At 53.6% G+C, this 25702-nt stretch overlaps 2 protein-coding genes across 8 annotated transcripts in view; one reads left to right on the top strand and one right to left on the bottom strand.

Moving 5' to 3' along the window:
• Positions 1–1295: 1295 nt before the first annotated feature.
• BRME1 (break repair meiotic recombinase recruitment factor 1) lies at positions 1296–20909 on the bottom strand. 3 transcript variants are annotated; one of them, XM_033401243.2, is made up of 9 exons: positions 20559–20909; positions 19681–19732; positions 15802–15979; positions 13110–13191; positions 12761–12865; positions 8810–10096; positions 5042–5130; positions 2858–2950; positions 1296–2439 (listed from the first exon to the last, which is right to left on the bottom strand). In XM_033401243.2, the coding sequence occupies exons 1-9, from the start codon at positions 20907–20909 to the stop codon at positions 2286–2288; spliced, it is 2391 nt and encodes a 796-aa protein (XP_033257134.1). In that variant the 3' UTR covers positions 1296–2285. The 3 variants fall into 3 exon arrangements, with proteins under 3 accessions (XP_033257134.1, XP_049563053.1, XP_049563054.1); XM_049707096.1 differs by lacking the exon at positions 5042–5130; XM_049707097.1 differs by lacking the exons at positions 1296–2439; positions 2858–2950; positions 5042–5130; positions 8810–10096 and adding an exon at positions 12360–12645.
• CC2D1A (coiled-coil and C2 domain containing 1A) overlaps positions 20770–25702 on the top strand; it is a 17627-nt gene continuing 12694 nt past the window's right edge. For 2 of the 5 annotated variants that reach the window (XM_012535733.3, XM_049707094.1), the window contains exons 1-6: positions 20812–21025; positions 22394–22529; positions 24136–24251; positions 24345–24410; positions 24671–24805; positions 24889–25123. In XM_012535733.3, coding sequence (XP_012391187.1) covers positions 20966–21025; positions 22394–22529; positions 24136–24251; positions 24345–24410; positions 24671–24805; positions 24889–25123 — 748 coding nt within the window. In that variant the 5' untranslated portion in view covers positions 20812–20965. Of the gene's footprint in view, positions 21026–22390; positions 22530–23653; positions 24252–24344; positions 24411–24670; positions 24806–24888; positions 25124–25702 lie in introns of those variants that run through there. The other 3 variants (XM_004277431.2, XM_012535731.3, XM_049707095.1) reach the window with 3 other exon arrangements.

Genomic DNA, 25702 nt, shown 5'->3' with positions numbered 1-25702 from the left:
TTTGGATTGCCGTTTACCCTGGGGCCTTGGGGTGAGCCGCTTTGTGCTGAAAAATGGGAGTGGGCACCACAGGTTAGCTATGGGGTTCTGAGGGGTCGCCCCAGCCTGGCACTTGGCTGCTGGGTTGGCGTCATGAGGCTGTTTCTGTGACCCTTCGTGTTTGCAGACTCTTCCAGCCACCCCTTGCATACTGACAATATCAGGTGGAATCCCCTACCCTGGAGGTGGGGGCCTGACTTGAGGAAGGGCAATGGAGAGACAGAGGTTCCCCCCCATCACTGTCCTCACCTAGGAGGCTCTTACTGAACGTTTAGGTCACCATCGATGCCCCAGCAACTGGGGGCCATGGAGTCACACGCAGGCTCTTCAGAGCAAGGGAAGGACTTCTGGGCTGGGGCAGGGGCGGGGTGGGGAGCTGCAAGGAATGGGAGTATGTCCGGAGGGGGCTGGGCCAGGCGAGGCCATGGGTAGGGGGCACCAAGGAGGTGATTTGGCTGTGCTTAGGCAGGAGTGGGTGTGGGGTGGACATCCATCCCCACCCAGGAAGCATGATCTGGTGCTCCTGGGGAGCTGTGCTTGGGGGGATCCCCATCCCATCTGCCTCCTGCACCCCTACATCTTGTTCACCCAGCCCCCTGGGGGTAGCAGATGCCAAGTGCCTGTCCACATTCCTCCCCCAGTCTGAGGGCTGGCCTGAGGGCCCTGTCTCCACCCTCAGCCGACAAGGTCTCCCAGGGTTGAGTGGGGGCGGGATTTGGACTTCCACTTGAACTGGGACCTGAGGCCACCCAGGAGGAGGGCTGAGGTGAGCCGGGGATGGGAGACGGCCCTTGAAGACAGCCTGCTGCCCAGGCTTGAAGAGGAGAGGGAAGGAGGAGAAAGACACAGAGGAGGCCTCTTTAGCAGCCCCAAGAGTTTCAGATTGAGTCAGGGGACACGATCCCCCAGCCACCCCCAGGTGCCTGCAAATGCTAATTGTATAAGCCAGAGCCGCTGGGGTTTGAGACACAGGGAACTGGGCGATTGGGCACGTCCTGGAGCGTTCAAGGAAGTAGCTGCACATCCAGCAGGCAGAAGGGTTGGGGGACCCTGACCCACCTTGCTCCCTCGCAAATGGGGTATCCCAGGGTATAAAAAGGCGGTGGGAGGGGGCCCTGCCTTGGCTGTAGGAGTTAGGGTGCAGGAGCCACAGGCAGAGAAACAAATTAAAGTATTGGGTGTGGTCCACGTCGTGGTGACCTATTTAATAGAAGCACGTCTTCTGCAAAATGGGTTTGACAGCAGCACCCTGGACTGCTTATGACAGTGTGACATCACTGGGGCTGTGGTATGGTTTGGCGGGGTGGCGTGTGCAATGCCTGCCCTCACCACCCTCCAGGCAGTAGCTGTGTCTGCATCAGTAACGTTCCCCCAGGGTTGCCTCCTTCCGGGCCAAGGCCTCCAAGCAGCTTGTCCCACGGAGGACAGGCGAAGCCATCTCAGCACTGAATACAGACTCGCAAACTCCAGCTGGACAATCAGTCAAGATACTCTGTGTACTTGGATTCGTGCACACAGCCACCTGCTCCTGAGTCCGACACACTCAGTACTGCATGGGGGACCCCTGGATCCAACAGTAGCCGAACTTGTCTTCCCAGGGAAGAGGAAAAGTAGAAGTCAGAGGAGAAAGAGATGGTTAAGGGAGGTTTGTGGGCAAGATATCAAGGAACTGAAAACCCCAAACAACAGGTCAGGAGGTCTGAGGTCTGGCTAGGGAATCATTTATTAATGGGCTTCCCAAAAGAAATAAAATGGAAATCTGGAGAAAAACAAGGGTACAACCAACAAAGCTAGCCCTTTTCCCCTCCAGGAAAGAAACAAATTCTGAACCTTCTATAACCTCCGCTAAGGAGCTGAAATTTGCAAACCCAGATAAACATCTGGGCAGCTCTGCAGGGCCCCCCCCCCACAGCTTCCTGGGGCCCCAGCCCCCCTCTCTGCCTCCAGCTTCCAGGCCTCTGCCACCGGGAGAAGCAGGTTCCCTCCCCCACGCGACCCCCTGAGGGAGGCTGCTGAGGACGGCAGGGCCTTTTCTGTTTCCCATAGGAAGTTGACTTCCAGGTCAGCTGAGGGGAGGTTTCTGGGGCCCACCAGGACTTGCTGGAGCATCTCGGATGGTAACAAAATAACAGGGGGCACACAGGGGCCAGCAGGCTTTCCGGAGTCTGCTGAGGGATTGTTTCCAGCTGTCTGGCAGGAACATCAGGCACTGCTGGGGGCTGGTGAGCTTGTACCAGCACACACACCTACGAGTCCCTCCAGGACTGCTCCCCTCGAGGGAGATTCCCAGCCCCCTTTGGTGTGTAGGCTGCAGGGGCCTTCCCTGCTGGCTTTGCTTTCTGGTAGTAGTTGAGGCGCTTGAAGGCCTCCAGGTCCCGGTGGGCGCTCATGATCAGCCGGCTGTGTGGGAAAGGGTCTGAGCTGTGCTCCACCTCGCGGCAGAGTGGGACCATGCCTCACACTCGGGCACATGCCTTACACCTGCTCACACAGGCTCACACCCTCATGTGTACTCACAGGTCACACACACACAGGCGTGCACACATGCATAATCAGAATCTACCTGCTGCAGGGCAGGTTGTGACCCTTCTAGCCTCTCTTCAGAACCTAACAACTCTGCGAGGGACGGGTTTATGACACAACCGGCTGGGGCCCAGGAACGGTGGAGCTTCCCAGAGGCCCCTCGCTGGGGATCCCGGGCCCACACTGACACCCCAGGATCGCTGCTGTACTGGGCCCTTCACCATCCTCCCGCGGCCCCATCCCCTCCACCCATCCCGGGGACTTGTGGATCCGTGGATCCGAGCCCAGCCCTTACTTCAGGTTGGAGAGCTCGATGACGAGGCCTCGCACGGTGTCTGTTGCATCCTCCATCCTGGCGGCTTCGCAGGTCTTGATCCCCATTCGGGTCCTGGTGGGAAGGGAGAGAGGGCAAGAGGCCTGACCTCACTGGACAGCTCCACCAGACTCTGCCCTGGAGGGCTTTGCTGGGCCTCAAGCTGTCTTCTCCAGAGATGAATGCCTTTGACAGTCATGAGGCCACCCTGGGCACAGCCCTGATGGCCGACCCAGCCGGCTCTACTGCTGAAATCACACCGAATCCAGCCACTTCCCCCACCGCCGTGGCCCTTGTCTGACAGCTGCCACAGCCTCCCCGACCCCCAGCTCCTGCCCCTACAGCCTGTCCCCACTGTGGCCTGGGGGGCAGGGGAGGGCGTGGCAATGGAAAGCCAGCCTAAAGCCCCTCCCCAAAGCCCTGCATCATCTGTGCACCTCCAGACCCCAGCCCCTCCCTCCCGTCTCTGCTCCTCCCTGCTCCAGACACACTGAATTCCTGGCCATTCCCTGAGCATTTCTTAGGGCTCTGGAATGTTCTTTCCTAAATGTCTCCTCCTTGCGGGGGTGGGGGGGGTGGAGAAGGTGGGAGGAGGGAGCCCTCTCCATCACCACAGGTTAAAATTTTAACCCCTGCCCTGCTGTCTTTTTCTCCCCAACACTCTGCCATCTGACCACCTAATTTGTCTGTCTCTCGCTCACCCCTGCTCTGACCCCCAATAGGTAGAAGCTTCATGTTTTGTCCCACGCAGCCTCCCCAGTGCCCAGAGCGGTTCCTGGAAGAGCCGGCACTGGCGGGCGTCAGTGTCTATGGAAGGGGTGGATGTGCCTCTGTACCAACGTATCTAACGGGTGCAGCCTGTGGTGGGCAGGGGGTAGCCCAGCTTGGCAGCATCTCCTGGGTTGTCACTATGGGAACCCTGGTTCTGCTCCACCTGCCTCGGTCACCTTGAGACGACTGGCCAGTCCGGGCCTCAGTCTCTTGCCTTTTCTCCCTCAGCCATGGGCCACAGAACCAGACCCTGGGACCCACCTGGGGGCTTCCAGCCATCCATGGAGGCCGCCGGAGATTCACCAAGAATCTCCCTCCTCTTTGCTCAAACAATAGTGGGGCCACTTTGACTAAACTGCCTCTGGTCCCTGTGCAGGGCGTGCGTGTGTGTGTGTGCGTGTGTGTGTGTGTGTGTGTGTGTGTGTGTGTGGAGGGGGGCGCAGGGGGTGGGGCAAGGAGAGGTACAACAGGTACTATTTACAGATGTGTGTAAGGGCAGAAGGTGGAAGCACGGCCTCCCTCTCCCCTGAGGGGGAGGAGAAAGGGGAAAGAGACAGACTCCCTAACCCTCCTCCACACTTGCCAGACAGAAACAGAAGCTTGGCCATAAATAATCAATAAGCCGCCACTCTGCAGAGAGGCCAGTTCAGGTTCAAGGTAACGGGAGAGGACTGTCACTCAATGCTAGCCACCAGCAAGGCTGGGAGACAGGAAAGGTGATGGACTGTGAGAGGCTCCGGGGTGGGGGGAGAGGACCCCCCCAACACACACTCAAACACACACACACACACACACACACACACTCCATAAGCTGGAGGAAAAGCACACCTGGTGCCTGCAGGAGGGAAAGAAGGTGGGCTGCCTTGGGGAATAAAATCAAGCAGGAAATAAGATGGGGCAGGTCGGAGACTCTGGAGGGCCCGAGGGTGCCAGAGAGGGGATGGCCCCTGTGGGCCAATGGTTCTTGGCCCTGTCTGGGTCCACTCCCCCTCCATGGAGATTCAGGGAAAGCTCTGGACCTTCTCTCCAGAAAAACACACAATGTGCATTAAAACAACCACAGAGCTGGGGGCATCATCCCAGGGGTCCTTGGGAGAGATGCTGGCTTGGGTGCAGGTTGCTGACGAGTTCTCCACTCGCGGGGAGCAGGGGACATGGGTGGTTTGAAAGTCGGGGCTTAGCAACCTTACTGGACCGAGGAAAGTGAGGCCCCTCGAGGCAGAGCCAGGGCGACCTCCGACACTCTCATCCACAAAATGGGAGCTCAAAGGGCTGGGGGGAGGGAGAGCATGGGGGCTCTAGTGCCAGGAAAGCAGCCACTCTCTCCCCTCCCAGGGACAAAAGGAGGACTCCTGTCAAGAAAAGCGTTCTGGGGTGGCCTCCCACCCTGCCTACCTTGGCTGGGCCTCAGCAAGGAAGCCTCCATCGGCACGTGGGCTGGTGCCAGGCCAGCAAGGGTCCAGCCCGCTCCCTGCAGGAGACAACTGGAAAGACAGAGCATGCACACCTGTGAACGGCCCAGCTGGGTGAGCCCTGCATAGGGAAGGAAAAGTCAGGCAGGGGAGGTCTGGCTTCTCCTCTGCCACGCCAGGAACACCGAGGCTGGACTCCTGCAGAGGAAAAGTGGTGTGGGGGACAGATGCCACGACGGCCAGACCTACGGGCCACCAGCCCGGGCTGCTCTCACCCTCCCTCTTTGGAAAGAAGGCAGAAGGGCGATACTGGGCCTGACCCTGGGGTCCCGTCCCGGGCCTGCGCCTTTCGACAGGCTGATTTGTACTGGTGGGCGGCTCCATCCACACGTTCTCTGTCCCTGACAACTGAGGAGTGGTGCTGTCTCCAGCTTGTCCTGCAGTATCCAGAAGGGTACAGAGAAGACCCTGAGTGGTGGCGACTGTGGCGAGGTGGGCATCTGGCACGGAGGGAAAGAGGTCGGCTAGATAGGCCACAAGTTTCATGTCAGGAAGAGATTTTGCAAATGTATTTTGAAGGGAAAATTCATAATTAATAGGGGAGAGAGCCAGATAACCCTGAGAAGCTTAAATTTCTAAATGTCAACGGTGGTTTAATTTTCATGGAAAATGTCAGGCTCAGTCGTGGAGGTGACATACGTCCTTCTGAAAAGACGCAAAGAGGCTGAAGTGGAGCGGCCGGCCCAGGGCTGTTGGGTCTTTTCTGAGGACACTAAAGTCCTGGGGTGGCGGATGGGGTGAAGGGCTTGCGCTCAACCTGCAAAGGGTCCCTGAATCCAAAGGAACAGACGTGAGGAACTGGCTGCAGCCCGGCGGCTCTCGCGTGGGGATGACTCCACCTCCAAGACACTTAAGTGTCCGAAACCACTTTTGGTTGTCATGCCCGGGGGAGAGGGCGCTCCTGGCACCTGGGGGTGGAGGCGAGGGACACTGCTCAAGCCCCTGCTGCGCACAGAATGGTGATCCAGCCCCCAACACCAGTAGTGCCGAGGTTGGGAAGCCTGCTCTAGGCGATACAGTTTCTCCCGTGCACCTGGCTGACTTTCACGGAGGCAACTCTGTGACTTAAAATACAATTTGAGGGCTTCCCTGGTGGCGCAGTGGTTAAGAATCCGCCTGCCAATGCAGGGACACAGGTTCGAGACCTGGTCTGGGAAGATCCCACATGCCGTGGAGCAACTAAGCCCGTGCGCCATAACTACTGAGCCTGTGCTCTAGAGCAAGCGTGCCACAACTACTGAGCCCACGTGCCACAACTACTGAAGCCTGCGTGCCTAGAGCCTGTGCTCCGCAACAAGAGAAGCCACTGCAATGAGAAGCCTGTGCGCCACAACAAAGAGTAGCCCACCCTCGCCGCAACTAGAGAAAGCCCGCGCACTGCAACGAAGACCCAAAGCAGCCAAAAATAAATTAAAAAAAAAAATACAATTTGATGCCACGGATTCACCCAACTCACGGCACCATTCTTGGTCATGAGGGATAGTCTCTTTCCCAACAGGTACCACGGCTCCCACCAGGGTTGTGTCAATGTCATGACAAAGGCGGTGCTTGTATTGAATGTGTGCGGACCACCCCTGTGGGCTGTGAGAGGGGCCTGGGAGTCAGTGTTTTAAATGACACTGCTTGTGGGCAGAGGAGGGTTCCACCGGCCCTGGGGTGAGCACCACGTCCCCAGGGAGCCGCAATGAGAAGAAAACACCAAGTGTTCCTGTGAGGGCAGCTGGGTTTGAAGCCAGTCTGTCACTGCTGTGAGACCCCAGGGCCCCTCCTCTGAAGCGGTGCTCACAGCTGTGCCACAGTGAGGTCGAGGGCTGCTCTCTCGGTCCACCTGCGCGCTGTTCCCATGTGTCCCTGCCCACAGGGCCTGCCCGCACCTTCCATGGGAACCTGTGCCTGGGTTGCCCCGACTTGTTCAGGAACGCCCAGTGTCAAAGCAAAACGTGCCTGGGCGCCCACAGCCTTGTCAGGGCAGTGCCTCCTCTCCCAGCAGGGCTGTCCACCCCAGCTGCTGCTAGGTCCCCCGCACTGGTGTTGCCAGCTCCTCGGTGATTTCAGAGTGCACTCACTGGTGGCAGGTCTGGGAGGGCTTGCTCCCTTGCCCTCTGGGCGCCACCCAAGGTCCCAACTGCTTCCCCAGCCTTATCCCTCAGCCACAGCCCAAGAAGCCAGAGACTGGGGATGACTTAGCTCTTCCTTCCAAGAGAGGGGTTTGCATTTTTCAAGGGATGCAGCTTTAGTTATAAAGTTTCAGCTCTGCCCAGCACCTGAGCACCCACCTCTCCCGGCGATCGTGTTTAAACACTATGACCAAACCGCGGTGTGACTCGATTTCTGTGCTCTTGCTCATCTGGTGATCACAGCAACGTGCAACGGGTGGTACAAGGAATTGGGGCCGGGGCAGGGAGGGCCGGGTCTGCAAAGTCACCGGGTAGGCCTGTGTCACAAATGACCCCTGGCCATCCCTTGGGAAGGCAGTGCCTGAGACCCACATTAGCTCAACCCAGTCACATCCCCCTCTGCAGTGGGAACAGCTGGCTTTCTTCAGCTGGGCGCCAGATGACATCCTTTGCTTGTTTGGGGGCTGTGTCGTATGGTAAGACTCTTTTAAGTGCCGAAATGACAGGGTACAAAATGCTCACTCCGGGAGAGGCAGGTGGGAACGGTGCTACTGAAAACCTCATGGGGGCAGGGACCATGCCTGATCTGTTCACTCCTGGCATAGAGCAGACTCTCACATCTTAAAAACATTTTCAAACAACCAATAAAATGAAGTTTTAAAACAGGGACAGCCAAAGAAACAGAGGCCATGTTTGTGAAGCGACATGGGCTCTGCGTTCGTTCCAGGACGGAACAGTTGAGGCACAGCTGCAGAATCAGGCCAACCTGGGCACAGACCCAGGCTCCTCCCCTCCTGGCTGCCTCATCTGGGGCAGGTGCCCAACCTTCTTCAGCCTCTCAGCCACACCCAGTGTGTGAAAAGAGAACCACCTACCTATCAGGGCGAGGCTGCAAAGCACTTAGCTCAGGCTCAAGTGCGCCAGCAGCCAGAGATGTGGCGCTTCCTGAGGGGGCGGGGCCAAAGCAGGGACTGCCACCTGCCCTGACAGGTGACCGCCAACGGCCAGCACAGGCTCAGCAGGCAGATCCCTGAAGGACGCAAAGCCCCTAAAATTCCAGCAGACAAATGAAATTCCATGTATGTGTCTGAAAAAGAATTGTATCTGGGCCCCCAAATGACCCTAAAGATGGGCAAAGGTTCTTTCCAGTGGGGGAATGAAGTCCCCGCCCGCAGGCCCAGGTTTGAGGTCACTGGCTTCTTTAGGTCACCCCATCTGGTCTGTCACCCTCCATACATCCCTCAGGAACCTCTGGCCAGAGCAGGGCACTGAAGGGTGGAGGGGGCAGGTGCACCAGAGGCCCTCCCTGGGCTGACAAAGTACACGTGTGTCACATCCCGGGGCTCTTCAGCTCTCACACAGATGGGCCTCTCATAGAAAGGCAGGTCTATCCTCTCCAGAATATCCCAGACTCCACAGCTGCTGAAGCTGTGACTCAGACCCCTGGACTCATCTGCTGTACAAACAGGTGGCCACGTGCCCACCTTTCCCCCACTACCGGGTGGTTTGGGAGGGCTTGTGGCCATTTGGCACCTATACTACGACATCTCGCTGTAACTCAAGGAAGCTCTTACCTGTTCAGGTGGGGCTTCAAAACCAGGGGCTTCCAGGGCATCCTGTGTCTGGCTGTCCGGCAGGAAGTAGAGTTCCATGGCTGAGGACCCCTCCCAGACAGCCTGCTCTGAAGAGTCAGCAGGGTGCTCAGGCTGGCCTGCCGGGCTTGTGTGGGCCTCTGGGCTGCTCTGACGTGCCCCAGCATCCTGGGGAGGGCCGTCCACTGCTTCTCTGTACGCTGGTGGAGCACAGGCTCCGAGGGACAAACTGCGCCCCTTGAGGTCTTGTTCGTGGCTCTGGCTCCCTAACTCAGCTGCCTTTTTAGCCACAAGTTGTGATAGCAAAGGCAGCAAGCACATACCTCCCAGCCCTTCTTGATCCGGGCCTGGTACCTGTGTCTGACCCACACCTGGACCCATTTGCAAGGCTAAAGGGCTGGAATCCCCAGCACCTATTGTGGGCTCTTGGATCTCGTGAGCCGGAGCCAGGGAGGCTGCAAGGCCCCCCGGGACATCATCAGGGGGCTTGTCTTCCCGCCTTGCCTCCTCTCTGCCTCCTGTGGTCTCCCCATTGACAGGCATGCACCCGAGCAGGGCCCTGCTGTGGCCTCCATCAGGAGCCTTCCCACTGGGAGAGGCAGTCACCCTGGCGTTGACTGTCCCGTCTGGCCCAGCCACCCCCAGAGCCCTCTGTTCTGGCTCCGTGGCGTCTGTGCTCACACCTGCGATGACAACAGCCCCAAGGCGGGAGCACCTTGGGCTGCTATAGCTCCCCTCTGCTCCCTCGCCAGTCCAGCTGGGCGTCTGCAGAGGCCCAGATGGGCCCTGGGCTGCAGATCTGGGCTCTGGGCCCAGGATGCCATCTTCTTCCTCCTGGCACTCCTCAGGCAGCTCAGCTCCTGCTTCCCCTCGGGCACCTCCCTCCTGAGGGGCTCCTTGGTCTGGCTCCTCTTCAGCATCACTGCCTGGCAGGTGCCCTTTCTGGCCATGATCACCTGGAAGCCAACCCTCCTCCGTGCTTCCACCATCTGGCACGTTGGTCCCATGCTTTGACAGGTGGTCCTGGCTGGCCCTCTCTGAGGCCGAGGGCACTGTCCCCCACTCCAGAGAGGCAATGCTGGAGGCCAAGGGCTGAGGATCCCCATCGCCAGGCACAGGCGTCACAGGGATTTGGCCGCTGGGCTCGGGGCAGGCGCTGTCTGCCTGGGTCTGGTCTCCTGGGTCCCTGGTCTCCTGGAGGGCAAGCCCTGGAGACTCCTCTAGAGGCTGGCTTCTGGCCTGCTGGGCACTGGGTTCTGGCAGCGTTTCCTGTGGAGAGAAAAAGACTCAGCCTTGGGCCTTCAGTAATCGACAGCTCTGAGGATTTTTCTACTCATTACTGCCCCTGTACAAAGTCTCAGAAGCTGCACGGATGACGGTGCACCCAAATAGGGATCAGTCCCCATGCTGGGCAGAGCTTCGTGCCAGGGGCTAGAGGGGGAACCGGAAGCACAGGAACCCCTCTTTTTTTTGGCTACACCACACGTCACGTGGAACTTCCCCAACCAGGGATTGAACCCCCACCCCCTGCAGTGGAAGTGCAAAGTCTTAACCACTGGACCACCAGGGAAGCCCCAGGAACCCCCCTTTCTACCAGCTCCTTCTCCCCACCAGCACCAGGCATGTGGAGGCTCTCGGGAAGATCAAGGATATAAAAATCAAGGAGGTCCTGTGGATTGCACCAGTGTCAATGTCAGTTGCCTGGTGCTGCCAATGGACTACAGTTATGTAACATGCTACCACCGGGGGATGCTCGGGGAGGGCACACGGGGGCCTCTCTGTACTGTTTTGTTTTTAATTTTGGTAAAATACACATAACCTAAAATTCACTATTTTAATCATTTATTTTTTGAAGGAAATGATCTTTTTTAAAAAAATGTTTATTTATTTGTCTGCATTGGGTCTTAGTTGTGGCACGCGGGATCTTTCAGTGTGGCACGGGCTCTGTAGTTGCAGTGCGCGGGCTTAGTTGCCCCATGGCATGTGGGATCTTAGTTCCCTGACCAGGGATTGAACCCACGTCCCCTGCATTGGAAGGCGGATTCTTAATCACTGGACCACCAGGGAAGTTCCCACCACTTTAATCATTTTAAAGTGTATATAGTTCAGTGGCATTAAGTACATTCACAAGGTCGGGCAACCATCACCACCATCCATCTCCAGAACTCTTTCATCTTCCCAAGCTGAAACTCTGTCCCCATGAAACACTAACTCCCCACTTCCCCGGCTCCTGGCAACCCCCATTCTACCTCCTGAGGAATCAGTAGAATTTGCCTACTCTAGGGACCTTGTATAAGTGGGATCATACAGTATTTGTTGCTTTGTGTCTGGCTTATTACACTTAGCGTAATGTCCTTCAGGTTCATCCATGTTGTAGCATGTGTCAGAATCCCTTCCTTGGGACTTCCTTGGTGGTCCAGTTATTAAGACTCCATGCTCCCAATGCAGGGGGCACAGGTTTGATCTATGGGTGGGGAACTGAGATCCCACATGCTGCATGATGCGGCCAAAAATAAAAAAAGAATTTCTTTTTAAAGCTGAATAACATTCCGTTGTGTGAATATACAATATTTTATTTGTTCATTCATCTGCTGATGGCTACTTTGGGTGCTCCCACGTTTGGCTACTGTGAATAATGCTGCAGTGACCATGGATGCACAAATATCTGTTCCGTCATATGGATATACCACATTTTGTTTATCCATTCATGCATCGATGGACACTTGGAGCCATATTGTTTCCTTTTTTTTTTGTATTTTATTTTTTTTTATACAGCAGGTTATTAGTTATCCATTTTATACATATTAGTATATACATGTCAATCCCAATCTCCCAATTCATCACACCGCCACCCCCCGCTGCTTTCCCCCCTTGGTGTCCATACGTTTGTTCTCTACGTCCATGTCTCAGTTTCTGCCCTGCAAACCGGTTCATCTGTACCATTTTTCTAGGTTCCACATATATGCGTTAATATACGGTATTTGTTTTTCTCTTTCTGACTTACTTCACTCTGTATGACAGTCTCTAGATTCATCCACATCTCTACAAATGACCCAATTTCGTTCCTTTTTATGGCTGAGCATACTGGTTCTGCAACATCCTCTGAGTCCACATAATGCCCTGGAGATCCATCTAGGTGGTTATGTGTATCACACCTGTTTGTTCCTTTTTTATGGCTGGGTTGTGTTCCATGGTGTGGATGGACCATGATTTGTTCAACCATTCACCAGCTGAAGGACATCTGGGGTGTTCCCGGTTGGGGGCGATTACAAACAAAGCTGCTGGGAATGCCCACCACTCACTTTTTTTTTTTTTTTTTTTTTTTGCGGTACGCGGGCCTCTCACTGTTGTGGCCTCTCCTGTTGCGGAGCACAGGCTCCGGACACACAGGCTCAGCGGCCATGGCTCACGGGCCCAGCCGCTCCGCGGCATGTGGGATCTTCCCGGACTGGGACACGAACCTGTGTCCCCTGCATCGGCAGGCGGACTCTCAACCACTGCGCCACCAGGGAAGCCGCCACTCACTTTTTTTAGGTGTGTGTGTTCCAGAGACATCATGACCCCTGGAGCTCATGGTGGCAAGGACAGGAGAGCCTGCTGTAAGACCCACCCACCCCAACTCACACAAAAGCTTCTGAGAAGCATAGGGGTTCAGGGATGGAATGTGGGCTGCCTTTCTGAGTTTCACTACTTTCATGCAACTTGGGGAAGAGAGCTCTGGCCTCGACAGCTTCAGTGCAGGCACGGCTGTCCTGAGTACCTCTCACAGGCCTGCGAGTTGCTGGCATGGCACCTGCCATCCACAGACATCTGTAATGCTAAAAACGGGGTGTGTGTGTGGAGAGATGCAGGGCTAGCCATTGCCAAAGGAAATCAAGGCTGAACTTGGCTGCCAAGGTTGGGCCAAGAGGAAGGTCGATGGTAGGACCTTACCAAGCTGAAGGCCCCACTCCTGGGGTCCTCTTCCCTCCTCTCTGCTCGTCCTGTCACTGTCTTCCTGGGTTTTGTAAACTGGGGGACAAACCTCCCGACTGAGTTCTGTGAACCAGATACAACAAGAACAAAACAGCAGTAAAGATGAGGGAGGAACGACGTCTCGGAAATCAAGCAAGCAGACACCAGAACAAGTTTCTCTCTTGCAATCTCAAACTCTCAAGGCCCTTGCCTTCCATCCCCAGCACACCCTCCCACCAGCAGTTATTGATGAGGAATAGAGACAAGATCTCCAGCTGAAGGGAGGCGGCATCTTTTGTACATATGTCAGGCTGCAAAACAGGCTCACCTGGGAAGGAGGAAGGCGAACTGGCTCTTTTTCTGGCTGCCCGAGGAGCCTGGAGGGAGCTCCTACTTCCTCATAAGGAGAGCTGGGAGGAGAAAGACAAAACAGAGGAGGTTCTCAAGTCCTCCTACGCTGTTAACTTGCATAGTAAGACAAACAGCAGCGAATGAAATCCAAATGCAAAGTAGCGCCCAGGGTCTCCTAAGAGGGAGGCCCTGGAGCACCTGCTGAGAGAGGGTGGGATGGAGAAGGGGACATGTGACTGCCAAGAAGGGTGTGGAGTCCCACATCCAGAATCCAAGCTGCCTGCTCTGGCAGCACTTAAACTCTTATAATCCCAGGAACTGGCTCCTGAAGTAAGAACAGGAATTCTCATTTGGACTGACTGACACTCCAGCCCCCAGCTCTGCAAACAGTAAAGAAGTTGTAGATACAAAGAACACAGTGTCTAAAAAAACGGGTGTATTCTTATCTGCCAAAATTCGGAAGCAACTGAGATGGCCTTCAGTGGGTGAGTGGATAAATAAACTGTGGTAATCCAGACAATGGGACGGTATTCAGCGCTAAAAAGAAAAGAGCTCTCCTCTAATCAATACTCTGTAATGGCCTATGTGAGAAAAGAATCTAAAAAAGAGTGGATATATGTATATGTATAACTGACTCACTTTGCTGTACACCTGAAACTAACACAACATCGTAAATCAACTATACTCCAATAAAAATTTTAAAACATAAAATCATGCCATCTGCTTTATAAAAAAAAAAAGATTGAGCTCTCAAGCCATGAAGACACATGGAGATACCTTAAATGCATATTACCAAATGAAAGAAGCCAATCTGAAAAGGCTACGTACTGTGTGGCTCCAACTACATGATATTCTGGAAAGAGCACACTATGGAGACAGTGAAAAGATCAGTGGTTACCTGGGGTTGAGGGGAGAGATGAATAGGTTAGGATTTTTACGGCCATAAGAAGACTCTGTATGATACTGTAATGAGGGATATATGTTATTATACTGTTGTGCCAACCCACAGAATGTACAACACACAGAATGAACTCTAAAGTAAACCGTGGACTGTGTCAATGTAGGTTCATCCTTGGTTAAAAAATGTACCGTTCTGGTGAGTCATGGTGATAATGAGGGAGGCTGTGCATGTGTGGGGACAGGAGGTGTATCGGAAACCACTGTACCTTCCTCTCAATTTTACTGTAAACCTAAAACTTCTCTAAAGAAATAAACCCTTTTTAAAAAAACTGGTGAGACTTATGGTTATGTCTAAATAAATGTGGATATGCACGTTGTAAAAAAAAGATCAAAATCTGGAACTGAAACTTCATGGTTTCAACTTTGGAAGTGGAGCAGGAAAACGCATGAAGCTACACTAATGGGCTTGAATCGTGCCAAGGGAGGTTATGGAGACAGAGTAACTCTAGATACTGATAGCAACCGCCTGTTTCAAAATTTTTAATTGGGATGGGTTGTTTGGGCGGCTTCTGGGGTACTGGCAAAGTTTCATTTCTCAACATAAATGTGTTAAACTGATTGCTTTATGTTGCCTTCTTCTGTTATATTTCTGCACGTGTGGTATTTCTTAATAAAACATTTAAAAAACAGAAACAAAAGAGTGGGAACCCACTTCTGTGGGTTCTGATTATTCTTATGGTCTCAGACAGTAGGGTGGGCGGCAGCCATGACCCCGTCAGCCCTGATATGGCCTCTCGAGGGGTGAGGGGCGTAGTGTGACATCACTGTGTCTGTCTGGGGAAACAGCTTAGGTGTGATACATGGCCCCTCTCTTCCTATCACACACACAGCCTTTAGCCCTAAGATTGCAAAGACCTGAGATCAGACAGACACACACCCCAGCAAATGGTTCTGTCAGCCAGACTGCATGCCTCAATTTTTCACTCAGAAAACGTGCTAGTCCAATCCATGATGCTTTCTCTGAAGACTTCAGGTAGCAGGAACCTTCCTTCTCCTAACTCCTGCTAACCCTTTCTACTCTGCTGTAGTTACATGTGGTTTAACCCCGTGGAGACTGAATGGTTCTCCAGATCTTTCTTCCTTTCCCCTACCATGCTTAATTACACATTTTCTGAAAAAATAAGGGAACTGGGAAACCACTGTGGTAAAGAGCAAAGGAACCAGACGCAGCCAGAACCCCAGCCTGCCTTGCACCAGCTCAGTGGCCTTGGGAAAGTCATTATGATCTCCCGAAGCCTCAGAGTCCTCATATGCCAAATGGGGACATAAACCCATGGCACAGTGCCGTGAGGATTAAATGAGCTGATGTGTGTAAAGTATTTATTATTAGAATGCTGCCTGGAACATAAAGATCGTTATTCTCTCTTACGGGTTATTGTTTCACAGACCCACCACTCCTTCAGTCCCCTCTTGATTAAGAGGGAATGTGGGATAAATATGGATTTGACCAACAGGCAGGACAAGTTGCATTCTGTAACTAAGTAACCTTGAAAAATTCAAGGTCTTCCTTGCCCGTGGTTAAAATATCGACCTTTCTCGCTGAAGAGGAGAGTCCCCAGAGCAAAACTTCGAGAAGCTCAATCCAAGGGCCCCGAGCCCCTGTGGGGGATGCATGGCACTGGATGGGTCGTGTTGACTGGCCCCCTCCCCTTTGCATCCTGTGCCCACTGTCAGCAGAGAGGCTTGCTGGAATGTTCTGAGCCACCTACCTGGAAGCTGCCTGTCCTGGTGCCTCCGGGCTCTGCTCTGCAGAGGGAGCGGGTCCTGATCTGCTTTCTCTCTCTTCAGGGTGATGCCAATGGCCCAACTTGGAACTCTGGGGGTCCCTGTCAGAGTCTCCTAACCTTGGGTTCTTTGGAAGTTTTGGAGGACGGATTCCTTCCCCTCCTGGTTTAGAGACAAAAGAAGATGAAGGGGAGGGGGATGGCGGGAGCGTGCACCGCCGTGGCTGACCACCAAACACATCTGGGCCACTGATGCAACATGAGCAGGCTTGTGCAAAGGGCAGGAAATCCCTGCTCTGACGCTTGCCTGGAGAGTGAGAGATGAGATGGAATTTCATCCAGGTGGGACCCAGGAGCTTACATGGCCATGGGATCCAAAGGCTTTTAATCTACGGACTGGTCATGACTGACGTTCAATCCTGAGGTGACTGGGCCTGGCTTGGAACCACACGAGACAACCTGGCCCAGCTGACTGTCTCTCTGCGGAAGTGCTGAGAGGTGTGTGCTGGCTCCTTCGGGTCTCAGCTCAAATGTCCCTGCAGTGGCATCCTTGCCTTTTCTACAGAGCAACTCCTCTCGGGCCCATGCTCTGTTTTACTCACTTCACAACTTCTGCAAGTATCCGATGCACTGGGTCATTTTCTGTCTGCTCCACTACAACCTGTTCCATGCAGGGAGGGGCCTCATCTATCTCACTCTCTGCTGGGTCTCAAGTACCTAGAACAGCATCTAATAAACTGTTGGTGCTCAATAAATACTTGGCAGATGACTGAATAAACGCACAAGAAAACCCAGATCACCTCCCAGGAAATGCAGACAACACTAACTTATGTACCACTCTGGTTTTCCATGATGCTTGCAGAATATCCATCCTGGGAAAACTGGGACCCAGAGTCATCGAGTGCTAAGGAGGTGACTTCTCTGCTGCCTCTTGGTCCCTGTTGTATCCCTACGGTACCTTTCCCAGCATTGAAAGCAATTTAGAGCCTAAAGGTGCATATTAACATCTATTTGTTGAATGAAGGAAATTCCCTTATACAGAAACTGCCAATAGTGGCTGGCTTGCAAAACCTCTCCAAACTCTGGCCCCAACTGACCCATTTATTCAATGAACAAATAATAAGGGTTGACTCTACTGAGTTCCATGCCTGACACTGTCCTGAGAACTCAGGTGCGCTATGACAAAACTTCAGGCAGGGCCCTGATGTTAGGCCCATCTTATGGACGAGAAAGCTGAGGTACAGGGAGACTGAGGAATCTGGAACAGAACCCAGGCAGTCCAGTTCCAGAGCCTCCACACCTAAGTACACTTGAGCACTTATTGAGCACCTACTATGTACTGCATCTCTGACTAGGCAGTGAGAACAGAAAGACAAACCAGACCCGGGTCTGATTTTCTTGGAGGTCAGTCACGTAGACCCTTTCCAAACTCAGCTCCTTACATACCTTGAAGTAAAACCATTGAATAAGCCCCCTCTCTCCAACATTGAATGCTAGGGTCCTCCTCAGCACCCATTCAGCTTTGGGGGCTTCACTAGACCACAGTGGCTTTCCTGTAATTTCTCCCAAGTCTGTCAGTTACGGTTCGTGTGTGCCCATTTAGAACTTCACCCCACTGTTACTTGATTAGCTCTCTCAGTGAGAAACATCTTTCTTTTTCCCCTGACTAGATCTTGAAGCTGTCAAGGGCAGGAACTGAGTCTCATCTTGATCTCATCTTCACCCTGCCTCCCACCCCCCACCTCAGGTGCCTACACCAGCACTGCACCCAGAGCAAAGCTGCGATGAATGTTTCTCACACAAACACATTCCCACCTTGTGGTCTGCCATAAAATGCAAAAATATAGCAGTTTCATTTACTTAGTTTCTTTAAGATGTCCAAACACTAGCTTGCTTTGCTCATCCAATGGACATTTATTTGTACCAAATAAAAAGCAAAAATATCAGAAGTGAAGAGGCTCCCATTTCCTTCCTGTGATCTGTTCCCACAGGATTAATTTAAGAACTAAGGCAGAACCTTGTGTTCAACACCAGAGGCCAAAGACATCACAAGGGAAAGGGCTCCTTTCACCACCTGCCAGAATCTTCTTCCTTTCTCTCCACGCCATCCAGGACACACAGAAAGAGCTGTCCTGGGCCAGCCCAGGGTCCACTGAGCAGGGGAGTCCACTGCAAAGCGAGGCCCCATATGACCTGCTGTGGGTGGGCCTGGCTGGCCCCAGCTTCCCCCTCGAAGGTCAGAGAAATTCCTGTGCCTCCAAACAGCTTGTTACTCATCTCTGCACAAAACACCTTCAATCTGTTGATAGTATCTTTCCTGTCCCACATCTTGGGAAAAAATGAGTGCTACTCTCGAAGTTCATTAACCACTAAGTGAAGGGGTCATTTCTAAACTTTTAAGAAATTTAAACTACCTTAGCCGATGACAGGAAAATGAAGCTATACTATGTAACACGGGGTGTTTTTCTTTTCGAATGAAGAAATTCTATACATATATTGAGAGTCTCGAAATACCATGAAGTTGAAAAACAGAGGTTGCAGATCAGTATGTGTGATGATTCTATTTTCCAATAAAAACACTGTATTTGTGTATACAAAGAAAAAGTTTGGAAGAAGCAGTGTACTGAGGTTCATTTCCTGTTTTTTATGCTACACTATATGGTTGATCATCATCCTATGGTTGAGGGGGATGTTAACATTAGGGGAAGCTGGGGGAGGGTAGACAGAACTCTGAACTTTTTTTTTTTTCCTTTTTTTTTTCTTTAGCTTTTTAATGACAAATAATATAGAACAGAAAAGTTAGCATAGGTGTACAACTCACTGCAAATTCATAAAATGAACAGTGTATTTTACATCTAGATCAAGAAACAAAACAGTTCCAAGAACACAGAAGTTCCTCTCATGTTTCTTTTCCAGGCACAACTCCCTCAAAGGTAGCCACAGTCCCTGATTTCTTTTCTTTTTTTTTTTTTTAATTCAAACAGAAATGAACTATTTTTACAACTTTTCTGTAAGCTTAAAGTTGTTTCAGAATGAAAAATTTCTTCTTAATCTGAAAGGGCAATGATAACAGCAGCATGTATTTGTGTCCTACCATGCATCTACTCTCCGTGCTCTACAAACACTAATCCACATGTGAGCTCTAGGGCACAGTTCTCTACTTTGGCACTATTGACATTTGGATACTATTGACATTTGGGGCCAGGTCATTCTGTGTTGTGGGGACTGTCCACCACATTCTATGATTTCGAGCAGCATCTCTGGCCTAGATCCACTAAATGCCAGGACCAACACTGCCCCCCCCCGCCCCCACCACCGCCCACACACCAGTTGTGAAAACTAAAAATGTGTCTAGACATTGGCAAATGTCCTCTGGAGGTCAAACTGCTCCCCCCAACGGGTTGAGAATCACTGTTTGAAAGTAAAGCATAGGTGCTCTTATCCCCTACAAATAAGAGGAAAGTGAGACACACAGTAGGTCATCTGCCGTCATACAGAGAGATGAACCCAGGTTTTTGGCTCGAGAGTGAAGCAGTTCGCCACACACCAGGACATCAAGCTCTATTCATGGGTCATCTCTGAGAGTGGGCCTGCATAGAGGCTGGACCCCTGCCCTGAAGCCTGGGGGCCTCCCCTAGGCTGTGGGATCCCGCTAGAGGCTGGGGGAAGCTCCACAAAGCTTTCCCTTTTTACTGTAAGCACTTCTCCATGAGTTACATTTGTATGAAGTCATTGCATGTACGAAGTCACTGTTGTTATTTTAAGGAGCTTGGTGTGATCATCTTAGCATTTCTGCAATAAGCCCACCTTCCTCCTGTAAGCAGAAGCAGCAATAAAGAGGTGTCAACTTGAATGGCCAAATACCTGAGGTCCGAAGCTTCTTCCTCTTACTCATTTTATCCCTCCCTAGAGAAATCTGAAAGCAAGAGCAAATCTCGTCATTACAAACAGTTCCTGTCTCTGGGTACAGACCCAGTGGCCTTGCCTGAGGCCACCCCACCCCCACCTGGGCCCATCTGGCTGCCCCAGGGGTCACTTGGGCCCCAAGGGGACACAGGGTGGGAGTCATGGCTACTTTGGGCTACGGCCGAGTTAAGAAGTTAAACTCCTCCATAGTGCAGAGAGCAGAGAGAGAGCTGCCTATCTTCTGTCCAGGGCCTGAGAGCACCTGGGCCGCCCCCTTCTAGTCTCTAAGATGGGGCAGCCTGTGTGAAGCCCCCTCCCTCCAAGCTGGGACCCTTCTAGGGACAATGCAGGATTTTCGAGGTGACACGTGGGGCCCTTCAGGGTCATCGGAGGACTTTAGAGCGGCCACCGGGGAACCCTTCAAGGGGTGGGGCGCCCTTCGGGGGATGCCTGGGGTCTTGGGGAGGCAGGAGTCGCCGCCACAGGTCAATTCCTTCCAGCCTAGGGGGCCAGACAGGCCAAACCCAATCTGGGCCAGAGAAGTTGTCGAGGTCCCTCTGTCCTTAACAGGAACTGGGAAGATCTACCTGGATCTGTTGGGGGATAATTCGGTTAAATAATTTGCGTAAGATTTTTCTGAGATAAGAAAAGGTAAAGTTGGCCCTCACGGAGGCCGGGCAGCTGGGGGTCCGAGGCCTGACCACTGTGGACCCGGCTTCTGGTTACCAGGCCCACCCTAACCCTACCCCGGCCACCGAAAAGCGAGGAAGGCCCAGACCAGCGTCGCCAGGAGAGGCCGGATCTCGCAGGCGGCCAACCGTCGGCCTCCACCTCACCTCACACCCGCAAACACTCCACAGCTTTCCCTCACACTTCGAGGCGTCGTCGCGCGCACGCGCGATGCCAACACCACCCCTCGCACTTGCGCACGCTCCGCCTCTTTCCCGCGCAGCCCGCGGCACCGCCCATCGCTCCGCAGCGCGCCTGCACGCTCGCGCACTGCTTGCCGGGAGTTGTAGTTTCAGTGCGGCGGGCCCTGCAAGTCCGGTGGCTGCGCTCGGGTTCCGCGGAGCCCAAGGGCCGAGGCGGAAGTGGGGCGGCCACCCGTGAGGCCGAGGGCGGGAGGTCGGCGGTTGCGGGGCGCCAGCGAGGGGCGTGGGATTCAGGAAGGGCTCGTGCGCGGCCATAGGCCCCGGGGGAGGCCAGGCCAAGGGTCCGGTGGTCCGAGTATCCAGCCTGGAAGATGCACAAGAGGAAGGGACCCTCAGGAACCCCGGGCCGAGGAGCCGCCACCGCCCGCCAGGTGAGTCTGTACCCCACGGCCCGGCCCAGGGGACCCTTCCCACCCTTGTCACACATTCAAGGGAGGGCCCCACCCCCAAGGGAGCCCGATCTTCACCCCAGGTGAGTCCCGGTCCCCGCCCCCCTGGTTAGGTTCGACTCCCAAAGTGCGGCCTATTGGCCCCGGCTCCCCAGCTTCTGGCGCCCCTCCCAGGGCTCAGGGCCACCTGTTGCCGCAGCAGCTCCAGTTCGGGAGGGGAAGGCCTCGGACCTGGGGTAAGAAAGACAGTTACGGGTCTCCTGGCCTGAGCACTCGTGGAACCCTCGCATCAGTCTGGCCAGGTCAGACTCTTTTATCCCCATTGTACAGATGAGGACACTGAGACCCAGAGAAGTGAAGACACCTGCCCAAGGTCATAAGGATTAAATGCTTGGCCAGAGCTAAGCACAAATCCAGAGCTGCTGCCATGAGCCCACAGAACTGTGGCTGGGCTCCTTCTCCCTCCCTCATTGCCTTTACCCCAGGCACTGGGAGAGTTTGATTTTTCTCAGCTTTGATGGAAGGAGCTCAGGCCATAACTTAGTGCCCAGGTATTACAGTCTGAGTGACGTGAAGTTCCCTCCTGGATTCTACACGTTGGACACTTGGCTCCACCACTCTAAGCCTCAGTTTCCTCATCTGTAAAATGGAGCCTCTAAGAGTCCTTATGTCACGGGATAGTTGCGAAAATTCATTGAGATAGCTTATGGAAAGTGCTAGAACATAGCACTCAATAAGTGTTGTCATCATCATTATTACTATTAGATGGAGACATATATGATTGCCAATATTTGGCCATTTTTGATCCAAAGAAAGGGGGTTAATTTTGTGTACTTCAACCTGATATTATCACATCATGGTTGGTCATTAACCAGGATAGGATAGGAAGACAGGTATGTTACACAGCAAAGCCCCCAATTCCAACTTCTACGTTGTCTAGGTTTCTATTTGCTCTTGACACCTCCAACCTTCCTTCATGGCTCGCTCTGCCAAAGATGCTGGAAAGGAAAAACGAAGGTGTGCAGAGTGGCTTTGCTGTGGGGCAGGGTGTGGGGCCTTCCTTCCCCACTGACCTGGGCTAGCAGCACATCATGGGTGTGGGCTTAGAGCAGGCAGTTGGGTCTCTCTAGCTGCACTTTGCCCCATGTTGATCTGTGCCAGAGGACCTGCCCACCTTGGGACATCTGTTGTATTCTGGGGCCTGTTCTGGCCTCCTGGCACTCCCCAGGGAAATGGCTTTCCCCAGCTCTGGGTTCCCTTCCTTCCAAGGGGACTCCAGGTCCATCATGGCTGCCTCGAGCTAGCTGGGGTGCATCCCAAGGTCTGACTGAACCCCCATTGTTCCCACAGCTGGGCCTACTAGTTGACCTCTCCCCAGACGGCCTGATGATCCCTGAGGACGGAGTTAACGATCAGGAACTGGAGGCTGAGTTCTTGGCTTTGGTGGGGGGCCAGCCCCAAGCCCTGGAGAAGCTTAAAGGCAAAGGTAAGACTCTCAACACACCCTGAACATTTTGTGAGCTCCCTCTGTGGGCGGGGCTTGGAGCTGGGCTCTGGGGCGATGGTGAAATGGAGACAGAGAAGGTGCCTGCCCTTCTGGCATCCACAGTCTGGATAAGAGTTAAGCAATCAACTCTGGAGCCAGAATGAGGTTTCGCATCCCACCTTTGCAACTTACTGGCTGTGTGACTTGATGAATTCCAGCACCTGTGTGGGCCTCCGTTTCCCTGTTTGTAAAATGGGAATATGACCACACTTACATCACAGGAGTTAATCTTCTAGTGTTCATCAGGCACTTCACATAGGACGTGGCGTGCCCTCCAACCCACTGTTCCGTGACCGGGGCTGGGATGGGGAAGGCACAGAGCAATGGGGGAGACCTGTGAGCTGGACAGGGCTTCCTGGAGGAGGCACCTGCAGTAGGGAGGGCCAGGTGAAGAGTGGGGGACTGCTTCTGGGGGGTGGGTCACAGCACATGCAGAGGCCCTGGAGGAGATGGCAGGGGCCAGGGGACTCTGCAGTGGTCAGGTGGGGCTGGAGCTTGGGGCAGAAGGAGCCTTTACACTTTGTAGCTAATGCAGTTGATACTCGTTATTCATGGATTCTGAATTTGCGATTTCACCTACTAGCTTAAATTTATTTGTAACCCCCAAATCAGTGCTTGTAGTACTTTTGCAGTCTTTCACAGACGTGCACAGAGCTGCAGAAAACTTGTCTCCCGATGTGCACGTTCCCAGCTGAGGCGACACTCCGCCTTCTTGTCTCAGCGCATAAATAAGTATCCTTTCTTAGGTGTGTTCAATGCCACATTTTTCTCTTTTTTGTGCTTTTTGTTGGTGATTTTGTGAATCCACATGGCCCCCAAGCGTAGTGCTGAAGTGCTGTGTCCCGTTCCTAAGCGTGAGCAGGCTGGGATGTACCTTCTCTATAAGCTTCATTCAGGCGTGACTTACAGTGCTGTTGGCCTCGAGTTCAATGTTAATGAATCAGCAGTATATATTAAATAAGGTGTCTTTAAATAGAAGCACACATAAGACAAGGTTGTGTATTGGCTGGTGGACAAACATGTGCCCAGAGGCTCACGGGAACCTAATGCTGTATTTCCTCCAGGGACAATGGTTCAGTATTTGCTCATTCCATGTCTGCGGCAACTTTATAGCACATGGATACTGCGGATAACCAGAATAACATGAACAACAAAATGCTGACAGTATGCTGTTCTAAGAGCTTCATTTACCTTTAGTCCCCACAAGCTACCTATGAGGGAGAGACTATTGTTGTCCCCACCCAACAGATGTGAAGACTAAGGCCCAGAGAGGTGAAGTGACTTGCCCAAGGTCCCACAGTGAGAAAGTTGCAGATCTGGGGTTCCAACTCAGGCGGGATAAGGAAGAGATGAGACCAGAGAGATTGGCGGGGTGGGGGATCATGCCTAGCTGGCCCGAGGGCAATGGGGTGCCGTGAAGGGCCAGGAGGGGGACATGCTGCTCCACCGCCTACTCCCCTATTTTTCGGGGCCGTGGGTGACCAGGACGGGAGGCTGGGGGCTCTTGAAGGATCCCGGTCCGGCTGGGGCCTCCCCCTGCCTCTAGGTCCCCTGCCCATGGAGACCATTGAGAAGATGGCCAGCTTGTGCATGAGAGACCCGGACAAGGACGAGGAGGAGGGGACGGACGAGGAGGATGTGGAGGCTGATGATGACCTGCTGGTGAGCACCCGGAATGGGGCAGGGGACCTCCCTTCCGTTGCTGCCCCATCTGGCAGGCCCTCACGACTGGCCGCTGGCTGTGTGTCCCTGCAGGCGGAACTGAATGAGGTCCTTGGGGAGGAGCAGAAGGCTTTGGAGTCCCACCCTCCTGTGGCCCAGGTATACCTCCGAAGACACTGGTCCCTGAAGCCCAGGGTTCAAGGCCTTCCTCTTCCCCTCTCAGCCATGGGACCTCACTCAGGTGGCGGGACACCACTGAGCCCCAGTTCTCTGCCCTGGGAAATGGGATGATGATTTCTGCCCCTTTGGGGTTAGGGTAGCAACATGCCTGGTATCCAGTAGGTACTCAACCAAGGAAGATGTCAGGGCAGGCCCGAGTGGGGTCACCGCCCAGACTGTGTGCTCGGCCCCTCCCACAGCCAAAGGCCACAACGCCCAGCCCAGGGTTGGAGGCCACCTTGCAGGAGAGGCTGGCCCTCTACCAGACAGCGATCGAAAGCGCCAGGCAAGCCGGAGATGGTGCCAAGATGCGGCGCTACGACCGGGGGCTTAAGGTGAGCGGGCAGACGGGAGGGTGCTGGGACCTCATCACCCAGCTCCAGGCCCCTCCCAAACCCACGTTCACATCTTCTCCCAGACGCTTGAAAACCTGCTGGCCTCTGTCCAGAAGGGGAAAGCCATTGATGAAGGGGACATCCCGCCGCCTGTGGCTGTGGGGAAGGGCCCAGTGGCTACGCCCAGCCACATCCCAGCACCCACCCAGCCGGTCCCTACGAACCCACCGGCCCCAGATCCCCGGGTCATCGTGGAGGGTCCTCCTTCAACTGCCCCAGCCTCATCCCTGGTCTCCGCTAAGCCCCAGCTGCCCTCAGGTAGGCCAAGGACAGGGCTGGGCTGACGTGGGATGGGCCGGGTATTTATTCAGTGGTAGGGCCCTCTGCGGGGTTGCAGGCCCGACACTGATTGTTAGATATTTTTAATACCCTTCCCTCCCCGGAGCCTACCTTCCAGGGGGGACATGAGCTCACAGAGAAGTTTTGTGTGTGTGGTGGCAGTAAAATATATTTAACAACACATTTGCTATTTAACCATGTTTCAATGTGCAATTGAGAGGCATTTGGCTTGTTCACAATATTGCTCAGTCATCACCTCTGTTTCCAAAACTTTTTCCTCACCCCAAACGGAAACTCTGTCTCCATTAAATGCTAACTCCCCATTCTCTCTCTCCCAGCCCCTAGTAACCTCCCTTCTACTTTCTGTCCCTGTGGGTTTGCCTCTGTAGACATTTCACGTAAGTGGGATCGTCCGTCCACTCTTTGCCCTCCTGTGTCTGGCTTCCTTCACTTAGCATAATGTTGCAGTGTATGTGTCAGAACTCCATTCCTTTCTATGACAGGGTAACATTCCCACACATAGGGTTTTGGGGGGTTTTTTTGTTTGTTTTTTACAGA

The sequence above is a fragment of the Orcinus orca genome, chromosome 3 (assembly GCF_937001465.1).
Source record: "Orcinus orca chromosome 3, mOrcOrc1.1, whole genome shotgun sequence".
Taxonomy (NCBI): Eukaryota; Metazoa; Chordata; class Mammalia; order Artiodactyla; family Delphinidae; genus Orcinus; species Orcinus orca.
Note: the sequence above shows the minus strand (reverse complement) of the source record. Positions and strands in the feature narration are given on the sequence as shown.